The sequence below is a fragment of the Lepisosteus platostomus genome, chromosome 4 (assembly GCF_059453375.1).
Source record: "Lepisosteus platostomus isolate fLepPlt1 chromosome 4, fLepPlt1.hap1, whole genome shotgun sequence".
Lineage (NCBI taxonomy): Eukaryota > Metazoa > Chordata > Actinopteri > Semionotiformes > Lepisosteidae > Lepisosteus > Lepisosteus platostomus.
In genome coordinates, this window is record NC_142614.1 from 29,596,920 (window position 1) to 29,624,073 (window position 27,154).

At 39.0% G+C, this 27,154-nt stretch overlaps 1 protein-coding gene across 2 annotated transcripts in view; it reads left to right on the forward strand.

The window, feature by feature from the left end:
- The window catches only part of camk4 (calcium/calmodulin-dependent protein kinase IV), a 187,194-nt gene that overhangs the window by 150,331 nt on the left and 9,709 nt on the right, over positions 1 to 27,154 (forward strand). For both annotated transcript variants that reach the window (XM_088629361.1, XM_088629360.1), the window contains 2 exons: positions 3,657 to 3,747; positions 5,149 to 5,223. In XM_088629361.1, coding sequence (XP_088485487.1) covers positions 3,657 to 3,747; positions 5,149 to 5,223 — 166 coding nt within the window. The remainder of the gene's footprint in view (positions 1 to 3,656; positions 3,748 to 5,148; positions 5,224 to 27,154) is intronic.

Below are 27,154 nucleotides of genomic sequence, written 5' to 3' on the forward strand. Positions count from 1 at the left end.
GTAAACTTAGGTGAAAAGGTTTTGTTTACTCAGTACAGTACTGTATATCCTTGCAAGGATAAAGAATTTTATAGTACTTTTTAATTTTTGGCCTTTATAGGACATATTCCTTTCCGTATTTACAGATCTATTAAAAAGATTACTTTTATTCAACTTCAGAAAATTGAGTATGATACACATTCAAAGAATGCATCACAATTACATATGATCGTACAAATGTTTACATCAAACATTGCAATCAATATCAATATCACCTATTCAATATTCGAACTAGTAAATTTAATTTTGTGGATTGCACATACCATTTTTGATTTTTAGCAGATTATTTAGTGGATTATTTCCTTCTATGAGATTGATGGTGTTATTAAAATGCAGCATTACTCATCACTGAGCACTGTTTTAGGATCAGAGATTTAAGCTTGATCATGCAGTCCACATTTCAGTGTCACTGGGGAGAAGAGTCGCTATCCTTTCATAGGTACAGAATTGATTCCAATCACACATTTTACGGTATTTCTGTCTATGAGAGGAAACCCTTTGTCTAATCATGCTCATTTTGTTTATTTTTCCTGTAGCCTTGTACCTAGTGCTAGACTGGGGATAAAGCCCTCAAATATGAAATCACCATGAACTGACAAAAGAGAGTAGTTTCTAAAATCTAATATGCATGTCTTTGGGAGGTGGGAAGACTTAAGAACTTAAGAAAGATTTAGATCTTTCCAAATCATTCAATTCATTTGGTAGCTAGTACAGTAGATAATTGATCCAATGATCTTATCCATCTATTACTTGAATGAAGCCAACATACCACCTTAACCACATGGCTGGGTAGAATATTCCATATTCCTACTACCCTAGTAAAGAAGTTCTAGTTCTTCTCAGTTTTAAATGCACATCAACTTGTGTCCTCTGAGTCTTGTTTCTCTGTTCATTTTGAAGACATCCATTGTCTTAATCTGACAGATTTTAAATGCTGTATCAGACTCTTAAATCTTCTCTGTTCATGAGTAAAAGGTTCAGTTCTTTCAGGCTTTCAGTACACCAGAGCACACTGCAATAAACCACATGAGCATGTGGGGGACATGCAAACTTCACACAGAAGGCATCCAAGTCTGAATTCAGCACATGAGAGTTGTAAGGCAGTATTGCTAATGGTCATACCAATAAGACATACATATATATTTTAATATTTTTAAAAATTAGTTTAGCTAGAATGAGAAATTGCATTGAATATGGATGTTCTGAATCATGATCCTTTACTTCATGATACACCATTTATAGTTCATTTTCAAAACTTGGTTGACTCCTGTTAATCAATGATTCCTTTAATTCAGTAATAATGAGACCATGTGATTATTTTTTTCTAGAGAAACTCGTTATCAATATAAGTGTAACCTCATTCAGCATTTTGTTTTCTTTTCTTAGAAAGGTAGGGAGCATAATGGTTAATTAAAAATGGATATTCTGGCATTGTTGGTTGGCACAATGCTTTATTTTTAAATTCAGACTAATTAATCAAGTAGTTAGTGTAATGGATCCTGAACTAAATCAGCGTATATGACATTAGAATTCTAATTTGTTCCAAGCCCATTAAACAGAGACAAAAAATAGCATATGGTGATTTGTGTATCCAATATGTGCCATAACCTTGATACAGTATATTATCTTACATGTCTTACATGTTCAGCTAACTGTCTGTAGGTGCCCATGGTAGAGAAAGGGCCTGCCTGAAAGTCTGTATTTTTATTGATCCCAGAAATATTAAGAACATCAATTCCATTAATGAATTTCCCTTTTTTGGATATTACAGTAGATGTCACGATTGTAGTCCCTTCCCCTTAAGGGTGCTCTGGCTCTTCCTTGTTTGCCTCATTCCCCGCACCTGTTCCTTGTTCTAGCCCCCTTAAAAGCCAGGCGTTGACATTAATCCAAGCTCTGCATCTGATTCCCATATCGTGCAAGCCCGGGAACTGGTTGCGCCTGGCTCCATTATGTTTTTAAGTTTCTATGCCTGTTCCTGTTCCCCTCGCCGGTTCCGACCCGGTTCCTGTTTTTAATCCTTCGTTTTGGATGGATCACCTGGCCATGGACTTTCGCCCTTTTTTTGGATTCGCCTATGGACTTATTCTTTGGATTGTTTGCCTCGACCATACCTTCCCCGTATACCAGCACACCAAGGACACGCCCCTGTCTTCATTCCCCTCTCCTGCATGACTTTTCCCCCCGTGTTTTCTCACTTTAACCCGGATTGTGTCACACGCATAGGGTCCCGAAAGAACTGTTCGTTACAGTAGAACTGAAAATAAAATTTTAGAATCTTGTCAGTATTCAATTTGTCAGTACACTACTCTTTCTTATTATTCCCATGTAAAATATTTTGTTTATGTTTATGTTTACTTTGTTAAGTATATGTTTGCTGTAAATATTTATGTTTTTAATAAATCATAGAACAGTGTATTAAGGGTCTCTAGTATTTAATGAATGAGGTATAGTAGAAAAAAAAGAATTTATCAGAAACAAGATGTGTAGCAGTGAGATTGACATTTTCAAGTTAAATATGACAATACATTCCTGTTTTAAGTACCTGAGCTACTGTAGGCAGCTGAAGGAGAAAGTCAAAAGTTATGGGCTGTACAGTGTGTATGAAACTGAGTGTGGTATTTTCACAACCTCCTTTCAGTACTTTAATATACTTTAGAAGTTTATAGTTTTTTTTCTTTGGCAGGTTTGAAATTTCAAAAAGCATTCTCAGAAAAAAAAGTTAGAGCATGTTCGTTGAAATTCTTTTATGAAGAGATGTCAGTGCATCCCTAGCAGAGTGATAGGAAAACTATTTGCTCTTATCTGAGTTCAGACTAGAGTCACATTTACTCAGAAGTTTTTCAAAGGCTCACGGGGATTGTCTTTATAATGTAGAAAAACCTATCCTGTTTGTAAAACTAGTGTGTATTCCTAAAGCCAAGATTTGGTGTGTAACAGTGCCCAGTAAAAGAGCAGAAGGAGGATCGACTGCCACATGAAGCCAGTGTGCCTGCAGTGCTAATGAAGGGCCTGGATTATGTTTTAATGGGTTAATTATAGTTTGCCATTGATCTTGTAAAAAATAACAAGGGCCTAAATACTGTCTAACTTGGTTTATGTTTAGTAATCAGTCCAAAGAGCTTTAATCTATTTTAAGAGATAACTGGAAATGTAGGACAATCAAGGATTGCAGGTTACTTTTGAAATATTTTACTAATATTTTGATCATTTTTATTGAGAAGCTTTTTCCTTTTGTATTCACGAAAATATTCCATTATGAATGCAGTTCTCTCTGGTGAAATAAACAATTGTTAGCCCATTTGATACATTCCACTCAAAAGAAACCTCTTCCAACTGGAAGTTATTGGTTCCCCCTTTGAGGACAGTATGTTAGGGTATATGGCTTTATTGTTAAATGAGTTAATGTTAATGAGTTTTGATCATATGCAGGAATGACTACATAAAAAATAAATTATAAAAACAAATATAACTGTATAATTGCCTAATTATATTGATACAAAGACCCTTTTCTATTAAATTTCCCACAGTCTATTTTTATTTGTTATGATAGTGATTTGTGAGTAGCAGTGTTATGTGTAAATTTCATACATGTCTTCCATCTTCTCTCTGTACAGTACCTACATGAAAATGGAGTTGTCCATCGAGACCTCAAGCCTGAAAACCTCTTGTATGCCACTTCAGCTCCAGACGCTCCTCTCAAAATAGGTATGGTACTGATAATCCTTACTGAGCTGCCATAAGACTCTGGGATGTATTTATTGATTCGGGTAAACTTGGTTCAAACTCAAGCTTATATTCATCATCAGTTAGGTGTAAGGTGGCATTCTAAATTTTGGTTATGACATTGTCTTTTGATTTCTAAAAACATTTTTGAGAAGAAAAGATAAAAATTATATTAGTATTTAGCGGCAAGTGTATGTGTTATATGTCCACTGTGTTGCAGTGATTAGGTTTGATTTGGGATTAGGTGTCTAAGGCACAACAACTCAATAGATGGTTCGTTTTTCTGTTTATACTTCTAAACAGAATCTCAGGGCTAGGGCTGAGGTAACCAGCTCTGATGTAATAGAATCACCTTCCCTCCCTAATTTGGTCCATTTTCCAATTTACCTTCTCTGTTTCCAATTTTGTCAAAACTAATGTGGTTACTTCAGCTCTAACTGAAGGATGAAGTTATTCCATCCACCAAAAAGCTCAAAACTCCTTTCCCAATGGAGAAAACTGGCGCTTAGAGAGTAATGTCTCCAGTAGTAGCTAAATTTATTCATTGAGAGAGAGAACCTAATTTCTTCCTTCACAGACCTAAAATAACCTGTTCCCTAATTGCTGGGAAATGTCTTTCCAAAATAGCCATGTAGTTTTTAATACAGCCAAAGTCAATGGGCAAGCGCTGAACCTTCATTACTTGCTTTGGTGCCAACTCTTGTTGTTAGAAAACTGGTCTAACCAAAAGACTTGTTAACTGATAGACTGTCTCCTGCTATTTTTAGCTATTTATAAAGGAACCTAACAGGAGTTTGCTGCATTAGATCTGTAACACTTGTGTGTGAATGCCTGCACTGTCTCTCTAAGCCTCTCTCCTAAATCTTAAAACACCAAGGATAGCTCAGAGAGACAACTATTCTGCTGCAGTGTCAAGTTTTTTTTGTGTGTTTTAGTAACATTTATACCAACATATTTTTATATAAACACTACAAGTCTCAAGTACTGTATCAAGACAAAATCTGAATCCAGTACAAAAGTAGGGGAGCATTCACTCTTTTATTTAAACATTACTTTACATTAACAGAACTGGAAAACATCTGATGTTTGGCCTGAACACCCCTCTTTCTAATACAGACCAGGTTATATGCCAGGAAATTCAAAGTCATTAATTATTTTAGAGCATATACTGTAAAGGATTATGTTTTTCCTTAAATTTTAAAATTGTATCCATTCATCCATCCGTTATCAGAAAGGAACTTCTCCTGGTGGACGTCATGATGTTAACTTGTATACAAGCTGTCTAATTCATAATAACATAAACTTAAAACTGAGAAAACTGCCTGAAAACAGTAGTCTGAGTGAAATCCCTCAGTGTTTACAATGTAATGTTTGTTTTCCCAGCTGATTTTGGCCTGTCAAAAATTGTGGATGACCAGGTCACAATGAAGACTGTCTGTGGGACTCCAGGATATTGTGGTGAGTCAACAGTTTTAAGTATTGTGAACATCAAAAGAAATATATCACTATTTCCACACGTGTATTATTAGAAAAATTAAGTGTGAATATAAAAATGTTTAAGGCACCCTTTTTATTAATTGATCCATCATGAATGATACACTCTTCTGTCTCTCACTGTTGCATGAGCACTAAATCATCTCATTATTGATATAGTTAATTGGGTACAGGTAATGATGTTTAATGTCAAACTAATAAAGAAAAACATAAAGGATATAAAATTTCCTGTTTATCAAATGAAACTTCTTTGTGACATCTCTATGTTGGAGACGGAGACCAAGTCACCTCAAGGCAATCATCAACAGTAAAGTCACCATCAATAGAGCAGTAGAGCAATAGAGCAGCTTGCTCAGGAATAGTTGAGGCAGTGCCAGAAGTCTCCAGCTCAGGTAAGATAAAGAAGACCAAGAAGAAGAGGGGTAAGCAGTCTCAAATGGAGAACCAGGAGAAGGACAGGAGAAGTGCAACCCAACCCCAGTTGGTCATCAGCTTTGAAGAGCAAAGCTAACCTCTACTGGGTGAAAGTCCAAACAGGGGAAAATTGGAAGAAGACTGAAATGGAAGTACTATAGCAGGAGCTGGCACTGGAATCTGATCTCCAAGATGCAGATCAGCCAGCTGCTGAAAATTCAGGCTGAGAGTGAAAGCTCATTGCAAAGCCATTTGAAGGAGATGGGCAATTAGCTGGAACACTCTTGGAGCAGTGTCAGCACCCTTCAGACTTGCTGAAAATATCCAAGCAGGAAGTGTCCAACCTCCTTTTTTGCAAGCCCATCTGGAGCAGGCACTTGCTCAAAGAAACCGTCTGGAGGAGAGATTCTTTCTACCATAGTCCTGCTGCAAAATAGTCAGCAGGAGGAAAATAAGAGAATGAAGAAAATGCTCCAATTTAGAGCAATTATCAAGAAACAGAATGTCAGTGAGGTCCACAGATGTCTTTTTGTGAGGAGTGTAGACAAGCTGAGCTCAATTCAGGCCATGAAGGAGGTTGCAGAGCTGCAGTGGACCCAGTGGCATGTTGAAATGAAGGAAATCTTTCAGTTGCTTTTCACTCAGATTACCCTGTGCACAGAGGGCACTGCCTCCTCAAATTCAGATAAAAAGTACAAGAGTTTCTCAGCCAGCCTGCCATGGAGACACAAGGTCTGAAAGAGATGTTAAAAGAGTAGCTCAAATAACTTTATAGGCATAGTGTGAATAGTAAAGAAGTGGCTGAGAGGGAAAGCTTGATGGAGGACCATCAGGGTTATTGGGAGACTTAGGTAGCACAACAGCCCTCGATGTGCCATGGACAGAGGGATGTCCCCACTTGCAATTCCCTCTGTAGAGAAGGGCCAGTGTACTCAAATGGCCTAAAATTGCCTAGAAGTCTGAAGGTTGCCCTGTGCTTTACACTTTCCATTACAATGACTTTAACACTTTGAAATATAATCTATATTTCCTTTGATCTCCCACTTCCTTTAAGATCTATTTCTTTTGTTTGTGCCTTGAAACAATCCCACCTTTATTAGCATGTCTCATGGAATTTGCCTTTTGTTCAGGACTACTCATCTAACCATCATGTTTGAAATGAAATTCTTCCTGTTGTTGCAAGCTGCTTCAGGCTGCTCACTAAGGAAATGTCACATCAATTTTAGGAGTACAAGAAAGTGAAAGATTATCAGAAAAATCTGAGATATTTCATCAGATCAAAGAAAACGGCAGGCTCAGAGAATTGTATTTATCCAGCTCCAAGCTTCTGTATTAATGTATACACTCAAATGATACTACTGAACTCAAAGGGATTAAAAAGTCAAAACATACATGCTGCTATATTCACAATTAGGCTGATAATAATCTATTACATACAGTATGTAGGTCCTTATTTATTCAGTCTTTACAATTACTTTTTACTTGCTTGTTGGAGAATTGACTATATGTTCATTCTGTTAACCTGAAGCCACTATTATTGGAAAAGCCATTTCTAATTTAACATGAGGTGTTGACTTGAGTCCAGTGCAAAGAAAGTGGTACCTAATTAGATTGAGCAGATAACCAGCTGTTGTTTGATTTGAGGAAAAAACTCGAGATCTTGACTACAAATTATAAGGTGTAAGTGTTTGTTATAAGGACTTTTGTAGCTATGGAGACAGAAAAATGCTACTGATGGAGAACAAGGGTATATAATAGGACAGTAGTTTTCTTGATGTTAGTTTGGTATTAAAATACCTTTAATTAATTTATTTTCTGGTCTTTGATGCTCACTTTTAGGTTATATTCTGTGTTACATATTTAGGTTGAATCTAGAGTTTCATATTTACTTAAGTATTTAAGCATTGCAAAAACCAAAATGTATATGTACAGAAGTCACATAAATCTACTTATCGGCAACTTTGTTTGGATGTACCTGTAACTGATGTTAACAACGGTTTATTATTTGTTTTTAAAAAGGGGAAGGAAAATATAAGAACAACAGACACACTTGTTATATACACATACACATACTTATAAACAAAGTAAAAATTAATAAAGTAAAACTAAAAATATTTTTAATGAATAGCTCACTCCAACAGATGTTTGACCATTTCAAAAAACAATTTTGGAACCCCAAAATATTTTCTTATTTTTTGTCTAATTTTGCAGATTTCCAGTTGTTGGGCATTTAGATCACACTTCAACACTCATGTGAGAAATACATAGATAATGATTACTTGCATAATGCAGGCATAGTTTGTAAGTCATCTTCAGGATCTAGGTGTCATTGATAATGTTATAAATTCACAGCAAGGCTGGCTAGCCCAACGCCTCACGGTTTTGTAACAAAACAAAGCAGCCCTTACTCCACCCATTTGAAAGTACACAATGACACCAATACTTGACCAAATGTAAACTAACTCCTTAGAATTCTTGGTTAGAGTCTTCCAAAGAAATGGGAACCCAGCCTGTTCTGTGCTCTGAGCATAGACCTTTACAAGTTGTGTCCACTGAGAGCCACAGGGGACAATTTCATTTGAACCTGAGCTTCACACAATATTTCTTTCAGTGTCATCAAAAGAGTCCTTTAAGTTTTATGTCTTTCAATAGGCAACTGATGAACAGCTTCAAAGCAAAAGACATGGCTTATTATTCAAATAATTAGTTCAAGAAATTAAGATATAAGCAGAAAACCCTCAGGTCCTTGAGGGCTCAAGTTGCCCATTCTTGTATCATGTTTATGTTTTTTAATTATTTATTAAACAGTCCTGTTTCTGAATTAAATAAAGTATAAAGGCATATCCAACCTTTAACTAAAAGGTAAAATTTTCTCTGAGCTTTATTAAGCCTTGCAACAAATATGGACATTCAGTTATATACCAAAAGGAAAACCCTGAATTGTCATATTTAGAGTGGAGAATGGCTGTTCTGTGTTTCATAAGAGATATACCTATCTACAGGATATCTGATCATTTGGGCAAACACTAAGCAACTGCTGGTAATTTCATGAGATACAACCAGATACATCAATGTCGAAACTAAAACTGCCAGGCCAGTGATATTGACAAACACAACCAGGAGACTGGTGAAATGGATGGTACTAAAGAAACATCATGCCAGCATTAATCATTCAATATGTCAACAATCTGCTAGAATTTTAAATAGGATGCTCATACCTGAAGGCTAATTGTAAGAGCAGTTGCACACATGTGAGTGCACAAAATAGCCTGAAGTAGAACTAAGAAAATTAATATCAGTGTGAAAAGCTTCCCTTGGGGAAATGTTATGAACTAGATATTTTTCTTAAATGGATTCAGAGCAACTAGTCCAGTGTTTTTACAGTGAATAAAACAATGAATGATGCTGCACATTCTGTGCAGTTTTGCAGTCAGAACCATAATTTCAGCTAGAATCATATCATCATGACACTCACCCAAGCACATTACTTTTAAGGTTGTGAACAGAGCTTACTGTATTTCAATGTTGTTATGATGCGTAGTTCAGGACCCTGTGTAGACAGTATAATCTGGAAGAAAGTGGAAAAGGACAACTGCTTCTGAACCTTTTGCCTTTCGACCACGAACTCGCGTGATGTTTTCGATTGTACGCCTGTTTCATTATCTTCCCTCTCCTTTATCTGCAAAGGATCATCATTCCTCATTGGGATATGTTACAGTTTATGCAAGATGGATCCCGCAGACACTCAAGCTTTTTGCTCCCTCCTCAAACACCATTCCCAAGACCTCACCCAGCTTCTATCGTCACTCCAACATCTCACTAATCACGTCGCCTGGCTTTCGCATCCCCCCCGTCTCTCTGGCTCCCGCACTGACTCCTGCAACGCCTTTTGCCCAAGCACCTGCTCTGACCCCTGTGGCCCGCCAACCACTCCCCCAACCTTACCATTTGTTCTCCAGGAAAATTATGACGGCAACCCTGCAGGCTGCAGAGGCTTTATTGCTCAATGCTCCTTGGTTTTCCAGCTGCATCCAGAGCATTTTCCTACTACCCGGGAGCAGATCGGACTCGCCTTTTCCTTGCTCACAGGCAAGGCATTGGATTGGGTAGCAAGTGTTGCTGGCTAGGGGAGATTCCCAGTTCTCTAACTTTCATCTTTTTGCTGACCGACTCAAGGCACGTTTTTCTCCAACCAACTACAGATGCAGCCATTCAAAATGGGTGAGGTATTTCGCGGCATACCCCGGTGGGCGTGTCACAGTATCACGCGGTATCACGCGGTTTCACGTGTGTCACGTGACTAACTATCCGGCGTCGCCTTGTAAAACCGCCAGGGGGAGCTTAACCTCTCATGTACAGCATTTGAGCCTTTAATTTTGAACTGTGTATTACAGCATGTTAATCATCAGTCATTAAAATGTTGGTATATTTTATGAAAGCAAGATTGCTCAGTTGGACAAAAGTACACAACCTACCTTTATCAGAAATATTTATGCATCAAAGCCTTTACTGAAGATATTACTAATAGTATTAATAATGGATGACTTTGGACAAGCTGTATACTCAAAGTATAATTTCTTTAGCACATTTGTACAAGCACTTGGAATCTGTCCAAGCCATACTTTGTCAGGCATTTTGTTTTACTTCAACGGGGCATAAAAACTTCCTTGCTTTTAACAGGGCGTTTCATAATTTCTAGCTACGAAAATGATTTAAAATGCGACACCTATCATTCAACTAGAGCTTAAAATATCACAAGGAAAAATACACACCGGTATTCCATTTCTCCCTAAACATTGTAAGCTTCGAAGTCTTTAACTAACGTGATACCGGAGTCAACAAGCATACTTTTAGAATTTGATTAAAAGGGAATATAATATGGAATCGCGTATCTAAAGAATTTAATAACGGTATGATTATATCCGTGTACTGGCAGGACTGTGTAGGGCTGTTTCGCCTACCTGATCATGCGAGCTGTCTTGTAGCCTACTGGTCTAGGTGCGTGACTACCAACTGGCAGGTTGTGTGTTCGAATCCAGCTGGTGCTGGACTTTTATTTTAACAAACATTTCTTCGAAAAAATAGGTAAGCGATATTATGGACAATCAATTGACTTTTATATTTCAAAATATCGCAACATGATCGATATTTGCGATATTTTGAACATATCTTCCCTTCTGACAGCGGTTCCTGCTTCTATTGTGTGTGTGTGCAACAGTAAATTTTTATAGAGAAATGGAGGCTGGACAATGCGTTACAATATAAACATTTATATTGATTTAAATCGTGTTCTGATTTAAATCGCAAACGCGTGTTTAATTATGTGTTTTTTAATCATGATCAGGCTAATGCATTTCTACATTTTCTGTATGAACCAGCTTAGAGGTTCATACAGAAAGACAGCTTGTGTTTAAATTGAGTGTAAGGTAATTTATGTTTCTAAAGTCATGGTCAGTATTGTTGTACTGTGCTGTACTGTGTCACATTATTTTATAGCATTTTTATTGCTATATTATTATTAAATCCGGTGGCGCTGTGTTAGTTTCCTGACTCACATTATTTAAACTGCGACACTGATCATTCATCTCTAAATAAACTTTATTTTATATAGCGTTTTAAGCGAATAGGTAATTAGATTGCTCGTAAACCTAATCACTTTTTCTACATAAACACAGCGTGATTGCTCTCTGAAAATGCTTTTCCTTTATTTTTAAAGTAGGCTCAGATTTCAACTATAGATCGTATTATTATAAACTTTCTTGGAAAAATGTATTTTATGTAAACCATGTTTGCTATTAATTCATTTAGGGCTAAAATACGTTCATTGTCTTCTAATCGAGTCGAGTTGACATTGGAAGCCTGCCACACCCGGACCGTTAAACCAACGCATTAGCACGTCAAAGCCCATTGAGCCAGTATTGGCTTTAGTATCCCCCCCTTCTCCCCTCAATTCAATTCAATTCAAGGTGTTTTATTTGCATGACAGATGGGTACAAGCAGTGTTGGGTACTGTATGTATATTGTAACGCTTACGGCAGACAGGCACTGTGTAGGAGCCGACGCACCAGAGCAGCGCCTGCAATTTTTATATTTATAACTTAGTTTTTAAAATTAGTCAAGCAATACGAAGCATCTCCTTTTACTTAGTGCCTGAGCATACTGCAACGCGTGTGAAGCCCATAAACGATATTAATTTTGGAACTTAAACATACAGTATATGGCTGGTCTCGGTACTTTAAAGAAAACATACACACCAGTATTCCATTCCTCCCTAAACATTTTAAGCATCGAAGTCTTTAACTAACGCGATACCGGAGTCAACAAGCATACTTTTAGAATTTGATTAAAAGGGAATATAATATGGAATCGCGTATCTCCAGAATTTAAAGACCAGACAATCGTAAACTCGTTTTCAATAAAATTATTTTATTCATTCAGCAGTTTGTGAGAGGGACATCCAGCAGGGAGAGACACACACACCGGTTTTCATTGACAACATTGTTTTTTTTTCAATTCCTCTTGTCTAACAGGAATGTTTTGTTTGTGGACAGACTGTTAGACAAGAGGAAAAGACCGCCTCCTCCTACGAAGCATTTCGTTGATCCGATCACGAATTATTTTCCAGTCGTACGCAGCAAGGGTTGAGAATCTCCGATTCACCATCGTACTAATGGTTTCCCGGAGATTGGGTTAAAAAAAAACAAAAAACATACTAACAACTGTGCCATCCTACTCCTTAGTTAATACATTTTATTATTCATAAACAGTTAACATTGTTAGCAAAATATTTTGAATTATATTTAACCCTATTTTTTCTTTAGTTTTGTATTTAACTTATTATATGATAGTCAGACTTAATGTATATTTGAACAATGAAAATATATTTTTACAAGATTTTACATTAAGCACTTAAAATTAATATGGTTAATAATAGTAAACTGTAACATGCTGTAACAAGATCGGTTAAACTGCGAAGAAAATGCTTTCAGAGAAAATGTTTCAACCAAACCTGTTCCCACACACCCCGCCCCCACTACCATTAGAATATACACAAACATTTTAGCGTTTCATTCTGAGCAGAAGACCCTCACACCTGAAGAGTGCTGGCTGTGACGAATTAAACCGGTTTTACAGGTTTCAATCACAGACCATGTGACATGGGACTCAGTAAACTACAGTAACACCGTATTTGATAACGCTTTAAAAACGCTATAAAATAATGTGACTTGGCACAGAACAAGTTTACAGCACAGTACAAAGATAAATGCTGACCATGACTTTAGAAGCATAAATTGCCTTACACTCAATTTAAACACAAGCTGTCTTTAGCCCTCTAAGCTGGTTCATACAGAAATGTAGAGATCTAGGCTCAGAACACACAGCTTCATTAGCGAATACATATGCAGGACAACTAGAGAAGACGTTTTACAGAGGATGGATTTTTAGAAACATCCCATCAGACATCCCATCATATTCACAACGTGAAATCTAGAAAATAATATTACGTAACCAAAATCCGCAATATGGAAACAGAACCTGTGTAATTGTTGATAGATGATGTACTCGTAACATTTTTTCAAGACGAACTACAACATTTAAAAAATGACTTGTATGTACTTGATATCTCTAATCAATCCACGGGTCCCAGCACAAAACGAAAGTAAAACGCATACCGTTTCGCGCTTCTTATTGCTCAAAAGTAATTTGACTGTATGAAATGCATAATATAAACCTAGAAACATATACGTGAGCAGTACTTAAGCACTGTAGTATCGGTGTTAAGACATACCTCTCAAATACTGTAAATCAAGTTAAAAATATCTCAAGACCGACGGTCGTAATGAAACCATGCAAGGGAGTTTTTATGTCCGTTGCAGTTCTTTTGCAACATGAATATAATTATATCGTTATTAATTTCTTGAGATACGCGATTCCATATTATATTCCCTTTTAATCAAATTCTAAAAGTATGCTTGTTGACTCCGGTATCACGTTAGTTAAAGACTTCGAAGCTTACAATGTTTAGGGAGAAATGGAATACCGGTGTGTATTTTTTTCTTTAAAGTACCGAGACCAGCCATATACTGTATGTTTATGTTAAGATTTCCCTTCAGTGGTAAAATTAGATATGAATATTCAATACTTAAACGGGCACAGTTAAGACACTAAATATACATATACATATTGTATACAGTACAGTTTGCATACGGTAATATGTTTATGTTACGCGATTAAAAAATAAATAAATAAAACTGGAAGGTCCAGCACCACCATTATGTTTATATGGTTGTTTTTGTTGGTTGGTTGTTATTATGGTTATTAATAATACGATCTATAGTTGAAATCTGAGCCTAAATAAAAAGAAAAAGCAAGTGATTAGGTTTATGAGCAATCTAATTACTTATTCGTTTAAAACGCTATATAAAATAAAGTTTATTATTAATTTGCTGGACAGAGCGGTGAACATTATTATGCATAAGACAAAGATAACGATCCTGATCAGTTTAGAAATCTGTGTACGCTGTAAGGTTTTTACTTCTTAAACTTTTAAAATACACGTTTTGAATAGAAAGAAATCCTCTTCCTGGTAGTGTGTATAGCACACCAGCACGTCTTTTTTCTCCAATCAGAGGGGTGTCAGATAGTGTCAGCCAATCACCATTCTGCGTTGGGTAGCAACGGGTGACTGTTCTCAGGCGGAAGATGTAAACAGCTTAATGTTCGTGTTAAATAATTGTTTTTTAATTCAATTAAACGGGCACAGTTAAGACATTAAATATACATATACATACTGTATACAGTACAGTTTGCATACGGTAATATGTTTATGTTACGCGATTAAAAAATAAATAAATAAAAATGAGAAGTCCAGCACCAGCTGGATTCGAACACACAACCTGCCAGTTGGTAGTTATGCACCTAGACCAGTAGGCTACAAGACAGCTCGCATGATCAGGTAGGCGAAACAGCCCTACACAGTTCTGCCGCAGTACATGGATATAATCATACCGTCATTAAATTCTTTAGATACGCGATTCCATATTATATTCCCTTTTAATCAAATTCTAAAAGTATGCTTGTTGACTCCGGTATCACGTTAGTTAAAGACTTCGAAGCTTACAATGTTTAGGGAGAAATGGAATACTGGTGTGTATTTTTTTCTTTAAAGTACCAAGACCAGCCATATACTGTATGTTTACGTTCCAAAATTAATATCGTTTATGGCCTTCACACGCGTTACAGTATGCTCCTATTCTTTTTATGCTCAGCTACTAAGATTTCCCTTCAGTGGTAAAATTCAATATCTACAACGGGCAAAGTAAAGACGTTTACAGTAAGTCTTTCTACGACAGACCAACGGACCACGAGTGCCCCTGTCGGTCAACCAATCACGTACCGCGGTATCGCGTGTCATCATACCTGCGGTATCTGTACTGCGGTGTCTGTACCGCGCACTTTGAATGGCTGCATCTGTAGGACCTGACTCACCTTCAGCTGTCTTCCCTTCACCAGGGTGACAGATCACTGCAAGATTATGTGGCGGAATTCCAAACCCTCGCCACGGAGTCTGCCTGGAACCCCGAAGCCTTGGCTTGCCTCTTCTGTAAGAGTCTCTTGGAGGAACAGAAGGACCATCTGGTGCTCACGCCACTCCACACCCGGTCTCTTGAGGTGGTGATCGCTCAGTAGGTTGAATTGGACACCCGCATTAAGCTTTGGAGAGCAGAGAGACACCCATAAAGCAGACCTGTGCGTCCCAAGGGCCCTCTTCCTCTGGAGGCTACTCTGCCACATGTGCCCCTTTCCTCAGAGGAAAAGGAAAGGTGCCGTCGGGAGGGACGGTGTCTGTACTGCACTGCGTTGGATCTGCTTGTCCTTCGAGACCCCCATACCGATATCAAGCCCTCCCACAGACTATTGTTAGAGTCAGTAGCGCTGTTTTTTCACTTCTTCTCCTGGATTCACCTGCCTATCCGGTAATCCTGGGTCTTCCCTGGCTCAAGAAGCACGATCCCCACATCTCCTGGGCCAAGAATGAGATAATTGCCTGGAGCAAAGCCTGTCGTGACAACTGTTGTCACCCGCCTGTCAAGGTTTCTGCTGCAGTAATTCCCCTGGAAGAGCAGTCTACCATTTCCCACCAATATGTGCATCTGAAACAAGCCTTTGATAAACAGAAGGCTCTTTCAGGCAGAGAATCAAGCCCTGCAAGATTATATTAAGGAGGCCTTGGATTCAGGTTTTATTCATCCCATCTCATCTCCAGCCTGTGCTGGATTTTTTTTCATATGGAAGAAGGATGGCTCCTTGCAACAATGTATTGACTATAGAGGGCTGAATTTCATTACAGTTAAACATCGCTACCCCCTACCTTTAATCCAAGCTGCTCTGGAGTCCTTACGCGGAGCTTCCATCTTCTGGAAATTAGACCTACGGGGGGGTTACAATTTAATCAGGATACGTGAAGGGGATGAGTGGAAGACTGCCTTTATGAGGAGCAATCAGGCATTATTAATATCAGTTTATGCCCTTTGGCCTCGTTAATGCCCCGCCGGTCTTCCAGTTGTTAATGAATGACATTTTTAGGGGCATTATCAGAAATTCTTTTTTGGTGTATCTTGACGACATCCTCATTTTTTCCACCAACCCTCAGGAACATGTCCGTCACGTCCAGGAGGTGTTGTCCAGACTCATTGACAATAAACTCTACGCTAAGCTCGAGAAGTGTGTTTTTCATGCTTCTAAGATTCACTTTCTGGGCTGCATCATTTCTCCCCTTGGAGTGGAGATGGACTCAGCTAAGGTTGCGGCTATTAATGACTGGCCAGTTCCTCGCAATTTGAAGCAGATCCAACGCTTCCTAGGCTTTGCCAACTTTTACAGGCAATTCATTCAGAACTTTAGCTCAATCGTGGCATCCATCACAGCCTTGACCCGCAACAGACCCGGCCTTGGTAAATGGAACCCGGAGGCTAACAAGGCATTCTTACACCTGAAGCAACTTTTTGGCTCGGCTCCACTCCTCCGTCACCCGGATCCCTCCCGGCCTTTCATTGTTGAGGTTAACACTTCTGCCTATAGGGTTGGTGCAGTCCTCTCCCAGCGCCATGTAGAAGGACACATTTTACATTCCTGTGCTTTCTTTTCTAAGAAGCTCTCTCCCACTGAAATTAATTATGATGTAGATAATCGTGAACTCCTCGCTGTTAAGCTGGCTCTCGAGGAATGGAGACACTGGTTGGAGGGGGCTCACACCCCTTTGTTATTATCAGGGACCGCAAGAGCCTGTCTTACATTCAATCTGCCAAATGCCTCAACTTGCCTCAGGCCCGTTGGTCGCTTTTCTTTTCCCGTTTCAAATTTTGTTGTCACCTATACGCCCGGCTCCAAGAATGGGAGAGCTGATGCACTCTCCAGGCTCCATGACTCCCCAGACCTGGACTACATACCTAATCCAATCATCTCGTCCAACAGAATCATGGTGGCGATTCACTGACCCATGTATATTTGATATCTGGATATCATCCTGAGGCCAATGGACAGGTGTAAAGGACTAACCAAAGCCTCCTTACCTTTCTGGGAGCCTTCACCTCCATTTCCCAGGATGACTTGTCATCACTGCTTCCCTGGGCAGAGTATGCCCACAACTCACTTACCTCCTCTTCCACAAGTCTCTCCCTTCCTCTGTTCATTAGGATATCAACCCACTCTCATCCCTGACACCCCTCTGGATACGGCGTGCCTTCGGTGCTATAATATATTTCCAAGGCGCAGAGGACCTGGGGAATGGCTAGGACAGCCCTCACCACGTCGGGCCAGCACCAGGCCGAATTCGCTAACCGGCATCGCAGACCAGCCTCTCATTTTTGGAGAGGACAGTTTTTCTGGCTATCCACTTGGAAACTACCTCTACGTCTGCCTTCCAAGAAGCTCGGTCCTAGGTACATCGGCCCCTTCCGGATTCTGTCCCGGATTACCTCAGTCACTTTTCGTCTCGCGCTTTCCCCCACCTTCAGAATCCACCCGTCCTTCCACATCTCCCGTCTGAAACCCTTCCACCGTTCGCCCCTCACGGCTCCCCAACATCGCAAGCCACCCCAGTGCTTTATTCAGGGGCGCCCGACATATACGGTCCATAAGATCCTCGACTCTAGCTGGCACCATAGTACCCTTCAGTATCTACAGATGCAGCCATTCAAAATGCACGGGCGATACCTCATTATTTTCCGGTACGCTGTACGCAGTCTACCGCAAGTTACCGGTAAATACAGCGAGTTACCGGTAAATACCGCTAGTTACCGTAAATTCTCCTATAATACGACAAGCAAAATAATAGTATCCGGAATTTCCGCAAGGTGGAGCTAATAAAGCTCAACCTCTCATGTTTGAGCTGTGGCCATCAAAGTCTTTAATGAAGATATTACTAATAGTATTAATAATGAATGACCTTGGACAAGCTGTAAGTGTAAACTCAAAGTATTGCCCTGGTCAACATTCTTTTTTTCATTGACCGTCTTTGTAAAAGTAACACCACAGCATTTCGCAATCACGCATTTGTTGCCAATCACTGTCAAGTACAGTAATTTTTGAGAATCGATTCAACATGCCTTTCACATGCTCATAAAAGAGATTGATTTAGGAACATAAACATATTACCGTATGAAAACTGTACTGTATACAGTATGTATATGTATATTTAATGTCTTAACTGTGCCCATTTAAGTATTGAATATTCATATGGAATTTTACCACTGAAGGGAAATCTTAGTAGCTGAGCATAAAAAGAACAGGAGCATACTGCAACGCGTGTGAAGGCCATAAACGATATTAATTTTGGAACATAAACATACAGTATATGGCTGGTCTCGGTACTTTAAAGAAAACATACACGAAACATGGTTTCATTATGACCAGAATCGGTCTTGAGATATTTTTAACTTGATTTACAGTATTTGAGAGGTATGTCTTAACACCGATACTACAGTACGTAAATACTGCTCACGTATATGTTTCTAGGTTTATATTATGCATTTCATACGGTCAAATTACTTTTGAGCAACTAATAAGAAGCGCGAAACGGTATGCCCAGGGCGTTTTAGTTTCGTTTTGTGCTGGGATTCTGCTTTAACAATGTCGCCGTGGATTGATTAGAGATATCAAGTACATACAAGTCATTTTTTAAATGTTGTAGTTCGTCTTGTAAAAATGTTACGAGTACATCATCTATCAACAATTACACAGGTTCTGTTTCCATATTGCGGATTTTGGTTACGTAATATTATTTTCTAAATTTCACGTTGTGAATATATGATTTGGGCAAACAGAGCCGCAAAGAAGTACATTATGGGTTGTTGTTTTTTTTTGCAGTTTTATCTAGAACAAGCGATGCTTAAACCTTTGTCTGATTCTTGTGAAACTATCCACATGACAGTTACAGTACCTAGGAGTTGACTTCAGTGATGTCACTGATGGGATGTTTCTAAAAATCCATCCTCTGTAAAACGTCTTCTCTAGTTGTCCTGCATATGTATTCGCTAATGAAGCTGTGTGTTCTGAGCCTGGATCTCTACATTTCTGTATGAACCAGCTTAGAGGGCTAAAGACAGCTTGTGTTTAAATTGAGTGTAAGGTAATTTATGCTTCTAAAGTCATGGTCAGCATTTATTATTGTACTGTGCTGTAAACTTGTTCTGTGCCTTGTCACATTATTTTATAGCGTTTTTATAGCGTTATCAAATCTGGTGGCGCTGTGTGTTAGTTTCCTGACTCCCATGTCACATGGTCTGGGATTGAATCCCAGCTACCAGTTAACACTGTACTTCCTACTTTGAAAATACCTGTGAAACCGGTTTAATTCGTCACAGCCAGCACTCCGGCAGAGAGGGGGTTGTACTCGTAAAGTAGAAGCAGGCGAGATTTCCAGCGAAAGACACCCCCCCCCCCCCCCTCAAAAACCCAGTAAGCAGTAATGCTTTATGTTGAAAATTGAGGTGGATTTTGTTTATGATAAAGAGGATAAACTGAGATGGGAGGAGGGTTTGGTTTTGCATAAGGGGCGGGATTATGATAATTGGAGGAATTTGCGAGAGTATAATGGTTTGATATATTTGATTTTGTATTGTGGTCGTTATCTATGTTTTGGTTGGTATTATGTTTATATGGTTGTTTTTGTTGGTTGGTTGTTATTATGGTTATTAATAATACGATCTATAGTTGAATTCTGAGCCTAAATAAAAAGAAAAAGCAAGTGATTAGGTTTATGAGTAATCTAATTACTTATTCGTTTAAAACGCTATATAAAATAAAGTTTATTATTAATTTGCTGGACAGAGCGGTGAACATTATTATGCATAAGACAAAGATAACGATCCTGATCAGTTTAGAAATCTGTGTACGCTGTAAGGTTTTTACTTCTTAAACTTTTAAAATACACGTTTCGAATAGAAAGAAATCCTCTTCCTGGTACAGTCGCATGAAGAGAGAGGCGAAACAGCCCTACACAGCCCTGTCGCAGTACACGAATATAATCATATCGTTATTAAATTCTTTAGATACGCGATTCCATATTATATTAGCAGAAAAGCTTAAAACTACCACTTTTTCACACGCTATTTCACGTTAGTTAAATTTAATTTATTTATATATTATATATTTATATCTCTGACCAAGAGAAACGTCTCATTTTTTCAAAGAAATGTTTGTTTGTTGATTGTTATCAAAAATGACTTAGAATCGATCATGTTGTGATATTTTGAAATAGAAAAGTCAATTGATTGTCCATAATATCGCTATTCTATTTTTTCGAAGAAATGTTTGTTAAAAGAAAAGTCCAGCACCAGCTGGATTTGAACACACAACCTGTGAGTTGTTAGTCAGGCACGTAGACTAGTAGGCTACAAGGGAAGTCGCATGAAGGGGGAGGCGAAACAGCCCTACACAGCCCTGTCGCAGTACATGAATATAATCATATCGTTATTAAATTCTTTAGATACGCGATTCCATATTATATTCCCTATTAATCAAATTCTAAAAGTATGCTTGTTGACTCCGGTATCTCTTTAGTTAAAGACTTCGATGCTTAAAATGTTTAGGAAGAAATGGAATACTGGTGTGTATTTTTTACTTTAAAGTACCAAGTACTTTAAAGCCATATACTGTATGTTTAAGTTCCAAAATTAATATCGTTTATGGCCTTCACACGCGTTGCAGTATGCTCCTATTCTTTTTATGCTCAGGCACTAAGATTTCCCTTCAGTGGTAAAATTCAATATCAACAACGGGCACAGTAAAGACATTTACTGTACTGTAAATCTTTCTACGACAGACCAACGGACCACGAGTGCCCCTGTCGGTCAACCAATCACGTACCGCGGTACCCCGCGTCATCTTGCATCATGATGCGCGACGCCGCAGCCAATTACCTCCGGTACGTGTCTGTACCGCTCACTTTGAATGGCTGCATCTGTAGCTGACTGGGAGGGTTATGGCCCCAAAGAGAGATCTTGGGTTCCGGAGAAGGATTTTTAGAGCCTATGACAATCAATGATTTTCACAGGGACTATCCTGATCTGCTGTCTCAGGCGTTGGGAGCCGCCTGTGAGGGGGGGGATACTGTCATGACCACCAGCCAGCGGAGATCAATCCACAAGAGAGCTGACCAGTGCCAGCAGCAGGTTAATAATAACAAGCGCCACCGCACATGTTAATCCATCAGCACACACTCTACCATGCGGCACGCAGCGCTATTTAAACCATCTAAACTCACTTCTCGCTGTTTGGTATTGATTCATTTCCTAGATAGCTCCTACCTCACCTTTGTTTGAACTCCTCTTGCGATACTTCTTTTTGCATTTTGCATTTTGACCAGGAACTTGCATAAAGTTTGGGATTGTACACCTGTCTCATTATTATTCGGCTTCTGAACTTCCTTTTGCCTTTTGACCACAAACTCACCTGACATTTTTGATTGTATGCCTGTTTCAGTATCTTCCCTCTCCTTCGTCTGCATATGATCCTTATACCTCACTTGGATATGTTACAGTATAGTGTCCCTGTCACTATACATGGATATTAGGACCCACACAGATCACAGGGCAAGTGCTCTCTTCTACTAACACCTTTTCCAGCAGCAACCTTAGCTTTCCCAGGTGGTCTCCAATCCACGTACTGGCCAGGCTCACACCTGCTTAGCTTCAGATGGTGGCCAGTTGTGAATTGCAGGGTGATATAGCTGCTGGCTCTATTATCTCAATAGTTTTTTTTTTCTTTTCCTGTGCTTATCACGTTGTGTGCATTGTAGCGACATCAGATTTAATTAAATACTATGATTACATTGTTTAAACAGGATATTGTTACCACATTGCTTTCAGAACTCCAGATGAGATACATCACAATACTGTACAACACAAATATAATTATTGTTTCATATAATATAAATAATTATTGGTAATTGTGTATAAATAATATTCGAAAAACAGACAATTCTATTTTTTATTTTAATTTTTAAAAATACAATATACATATTGGCTTTAAACACATTGTACTTAAAAGAAAAATAAAACATATCGAAAAACAACAAAGCAACCATATTAAAATAATAAGATTTTAATAGTCCAAAGTACTGTAAATATTTATCTTTGGTGTTTAATAATAATAATAATTGCTTTCACTTATATAGTGCTTTTCTGGACTCCACTCAAAGCACTTTACAGGTAATGGGGACTCCCCTCCACCACCACCAATCTGCAGCATCCACCTGGATGATACGACGGCAGCCATAGTGCGCCAGAACGCTCACCACACATCAGCTATCATTGGGGATTGGGGATCATAGATGGGGATTATTAGGAGGCCGTGATTGGTAAGGGCCAATGGGAAATTTGGCCAGGACACCAGGGTTACTCTTTTCGAGAAACACCCTGGGATTTTTAATGACCACAGAGAGTCAGGACCTCGGTTTTACATCTCATTTGAAGGACGGCACCTGTTTACAGTATAGTGTCCCTGTCACTATACTGGAGCATTAGGACCCAGATAGACCGCAGGATGAGCACCCCCTGCTGGCCCCACTAGCACCTCTTCCAGCAGCAACCTTAGTTTTTCCCAGGAGGTCTCCCATCCAGGTACTGACCAGGCTCACACCTGCTTAGCGTCAGTGGGTTGCCAGTTGTGAGTTGCAGGGTTAGGGTTAGGGTTATTGACAATTAGTTTAATTTTCCATTACACCTTAAACTGGCATTTTAAAGACAATAAACAGCAAATATTTAAGATCAATAATGTTAAAATCAAATCAAAAGAAAATCTCCATCGAATCCCTACCATTTGAGAAACTGTTAGAAGATGCCCAATAATCAGTTCCAATGCTCCTTTTTCTTGCCTGGAAATGTATCTGCACTATGAATTAGGGGCAATTGCCTTTTAGTGGAATATTCATTGTCTAATGATGTGATCACAGCTGGATCTGGTGGTAAATTAACTATTGTATATTATGAAGCAACCATAGGCTGTGTCCCTGGAGGGTGGTGCTTTTTCCCTAAAGTACTGCACTTTAAACTCATTTATGACCTTACTGAGAAGCTGACAGGCTGTGGGTTGTACCATAATTATAGCAGGTGCTCAAATGAAGTGCAGGTGTTTCAACTTCTCTCTAACAGATATAAGCCTGGGAGAAGAGCCAGAAAGGGACAGTATACAGTAAGAGTTATATACATGGTGCTTGGCAGAAAACCAAAGGAAGCTTAATAGATGGTTTTAGGGAAAATGCCTGAAAGAGTGAAGCAGACAAAGAGAGAGCTAATGGTGGTGACAGAGAGAGCAAACAAAATAAAGGAAGAGACCCGGTCAGAGTGAGGGAGAGGAAACTTCATGTAGGGGTCAGACAGGCTGTGAGGTACACCAGAAACGGGAGTAAGGCAGACTAGTCTCAAATAAAATGAAGGTAGCGAATGCTGTGTGTTAAAGGGGGGCTGTAGTGGAGATGAAAAGCTGTGTTTGTGAGAGAGCTTGAAAAGTAACTCCACTATGAAGCAGACAACTGTATTGTAATGATCAGGACTGAGTCCTGATACGAAATTCTAGAAAAGATCTCTCTGGGAGTCAGAAGACTAAGTAACCACCAAGGAATTTGTTGAATACAGAAGTACTGGTTTTGTGTGAATGCTGATAAGCAACTACCTGCCTGGCTTATTTAACTGGAGTGAAGAAGTGATAGAACACCAAGCCCTTCTTTGGAGTCTTGACTTTTTAAATTCTTTAATGGTGGTTGTGTACTTACATTATTCAAAATAAAGAGCAGTAATTAACCTTACTTGCATCTGGGGTGTGTTTGTTGGACAGGGGCTTGCCTTTAGAGGCTGTGGTGACCTGCCCCTGGTGGCATCACAGTCGCGTAGAGTAGGAGAGTAGAATAGTTTATTGCCATACTGTATGTACATGTAGATTGGAATTTGTAATTGCACTGATCTCTCGGTAGACAGTACTACAGTAATGTAGACAGTACATTACAAGCATAATAAATAATTATAGGAACAATTAGTTGTTGTGGGACAATAAGTATGTAGTATTGAGAAAAAAACATGGTAGACTGTGCAAGCAGTGCAGAGTGTAGGTATGTATTGAGTCTGAGGCATTGCAGTTAGCTGTTGAGGATACATACTACAGTGGGATCGGTATTCTTGAGTCTAGTAGTCCTTGCTTTTAATAGTGCAGTACTGCTTGCCAGAGTGCAGGAGGAGAACAGTTTGTGGTTTGGGTTCAGAATAATGGATTGGGCTTTACTGCAACACCAGACGGTGTGAATCTTACGATTGATGGTAAATCACTTCTTATAATCCTCAGTGCTGTTGCCACAACCCTATGTAGTGTATCTCTGTTGTGCATTATAGTATTGCTGTACCACACAGTGATGCAATGCAGTGAGGATGCTACCTATGGTGCTGCGGTAAAGGTTCATGAGGAATTGCTTCCCTGTACCACATTTAAGCAATGCAGAATGTACAAGCGCTGTTGTGCCTTTTTCAGACTGGCTAGTGTTGTGAGACCAAGCCAAGTCTGTGGAGATCTGCAGGCAGAGGAACCTGAACCAGCTGACAGTTTCCACTGCTGTGCCATTAATGTTGATTGGGTTGTTACTCCCTCTGGGTCTCCTGAAGTCCACATTGAGTTCTTTTGTCTTGTTGACATTCAGGGCCAGATTGTTGTCAAGGCACCATCTTGTAAGATGCTCCACCTCACTCCTATAAACAGACTCATCGTTGTTGTTGATCAGCCCAATAATAGAGATGTCATCTGCAAACTTAAAAATGTGGTTGTTACTGTAAGTGGTTGTAGTCGTAGGTGAACAAGGAGTATAATATAGGACTGAGACAGCAGCCTTGGGGAGCTCCAGTGTTTAGGGTCACTGTACAAAAAATATTGTTACCAATTTTCACCACCTAAGGTCTGCTCCTCAGGAAATCCAGTATCCAGTTGCAGATAGAATTGCATAAGCTCAAATTCTGTTTTGGGACCAACTTGATGACAATTGTGTTGAAGGCTGAGCTGTAATCTATGAACAGCATCCTAACATAGGTGCCCCACTTGTCTAAATGTTCTAGGACAATTTGTAGTACTAGAGATATGGCATCATCAGCTGACCTATTTGGGCAGTAAGCAAACTAAAGTGGGTAACAGGAGTCTGAGATAGTTCAATTTACATACAATGAAAATGTCACTACTTTTATGTAGGAACAAGTGAGACGACAATCAATTTAAACAAATTATGAGCAGAGAACAATAAATTATTTTAAAAGTTTTCTGCCAGCATGCACTTAGCCACTAGAAAAGAAGCAGCATTGTTACAGCAACAGCAGAATGCATTTTGTTGTAACCAATGAGTGACGCCGTGTGAGGGTGTCCCAAGACACTTTTTATAAATAAGATAGATAATACTTTATTAATCCCGTAGGGGAATGAAAATTATTAACCCTTTACAATTTCTTGCATTAGGAATTATCTTTTCACATACCCCAGCTTGCTCTCCATGAGACACACACACAGATAGGGAGAGAGCCTGGGGTCAGAGCACATGATCTGCCATTGTATGGCACCCCTGGAGCAGTTGGGGGTAAGGGCCTTACTCAGGAGCCCAATGGAGGAGGATTCCTCTACCAGCTACAGGATTTGAACCGGCAACCTTCTAGCCACAGGCACAGATCCTTAGCCACAGAGTCACCCTTGAATGCTTGCACACTTTAAGGCCATTTCTACCTCATAGAAATGCTGTCATAGAGAAAGGGCTTAGTGTTGCTTTTGGAACATAGCCACAGATGCTGTGTTAGCTTAGGAGCTACAGTTATAATAATAATAATAATAATAATAATAATAATAATAAACTTTATTTTATATAGCGCCTTTAAAGGTGGCTTCTCAAAGCGCTTTACAGGATGACAATAACAATAAATAAGAAGACTACAACAATAAATAAGAAGATTTCACAAGACAAGACACAATTACAATTACAACAATAACAATAGAGGAGACCGTGGAAGGTGGTACTAAAAAGAGCAGAGGGGTGAAGAATGGAACCAGTTAAGTAAAGGCTTTTCTGAAGAAGAAGGTTTTGAGTCTGGATTTGAAGGAGTTTAGAGAAGGTGACTCTCGGATATCCTTGGACAAAGAGTTCCAGAGCTTGGGGGCATAGCAGGAGAAGGCCCTGTCGCCCATAAGTTCAGACAGGTATTGAGGTGCCAAGCCATGTAAAGCCTTATAGGTGAGCATGAAGATTTTAAAGTCTACGCGGAATTTCACCGGAAAATTTGACAGTTCCCATAAAACTCACTGGATGACTTCCAGATGTCATCTACTTATTGAGTCCCTATGCTGCCTGGCCATGATGAAGTCCCATGGTGCAGGTCCCTCCCAGTGCAGGCAGCTTACCATTGGTGGTTTATTGTCACAGAAGGGATCTATTTTTATTTATTTAATTTAGTGCCCTTTTAAGTAGCATCTCAAAGTGCTTTACAGTAGGTGTAAAAACACAGTTGAAACCAAAGAAAACATTGGAAATGGTACCGCAATGCTATCACAAATACAGACTTTAGTACTTTAAAATATTTTTATTTCTTAACTAAATGAATTTTGAAGAGAATATCTTACATATTGTATTTGAATTGGAATGTGTGATCTTTCACACAGATATGCTAAATTGCCTTTCAGTCATGCAGGTCCCACCCAAGCGTACCTATATATTTGGACTACTAGCTCTGACATCAGGGAAAAAAAAGACAAAAGAAAAAATATGTATAACATTTCTGGACTTTGTGAATAACATTTATTAAGTTTACAGCATTAAAATACATTTAGGTTTTTATTATTTTTAAAGGATTTCTTTAAAATGGAACAAGTGTCGTCCTCACCAAGAACAGTACTGTAGTTTTTAATTAAGCATGAGACGCTTGGGGAAAAAAACTAAATTTCCCGGTGTCACACACATGTTAAAGAA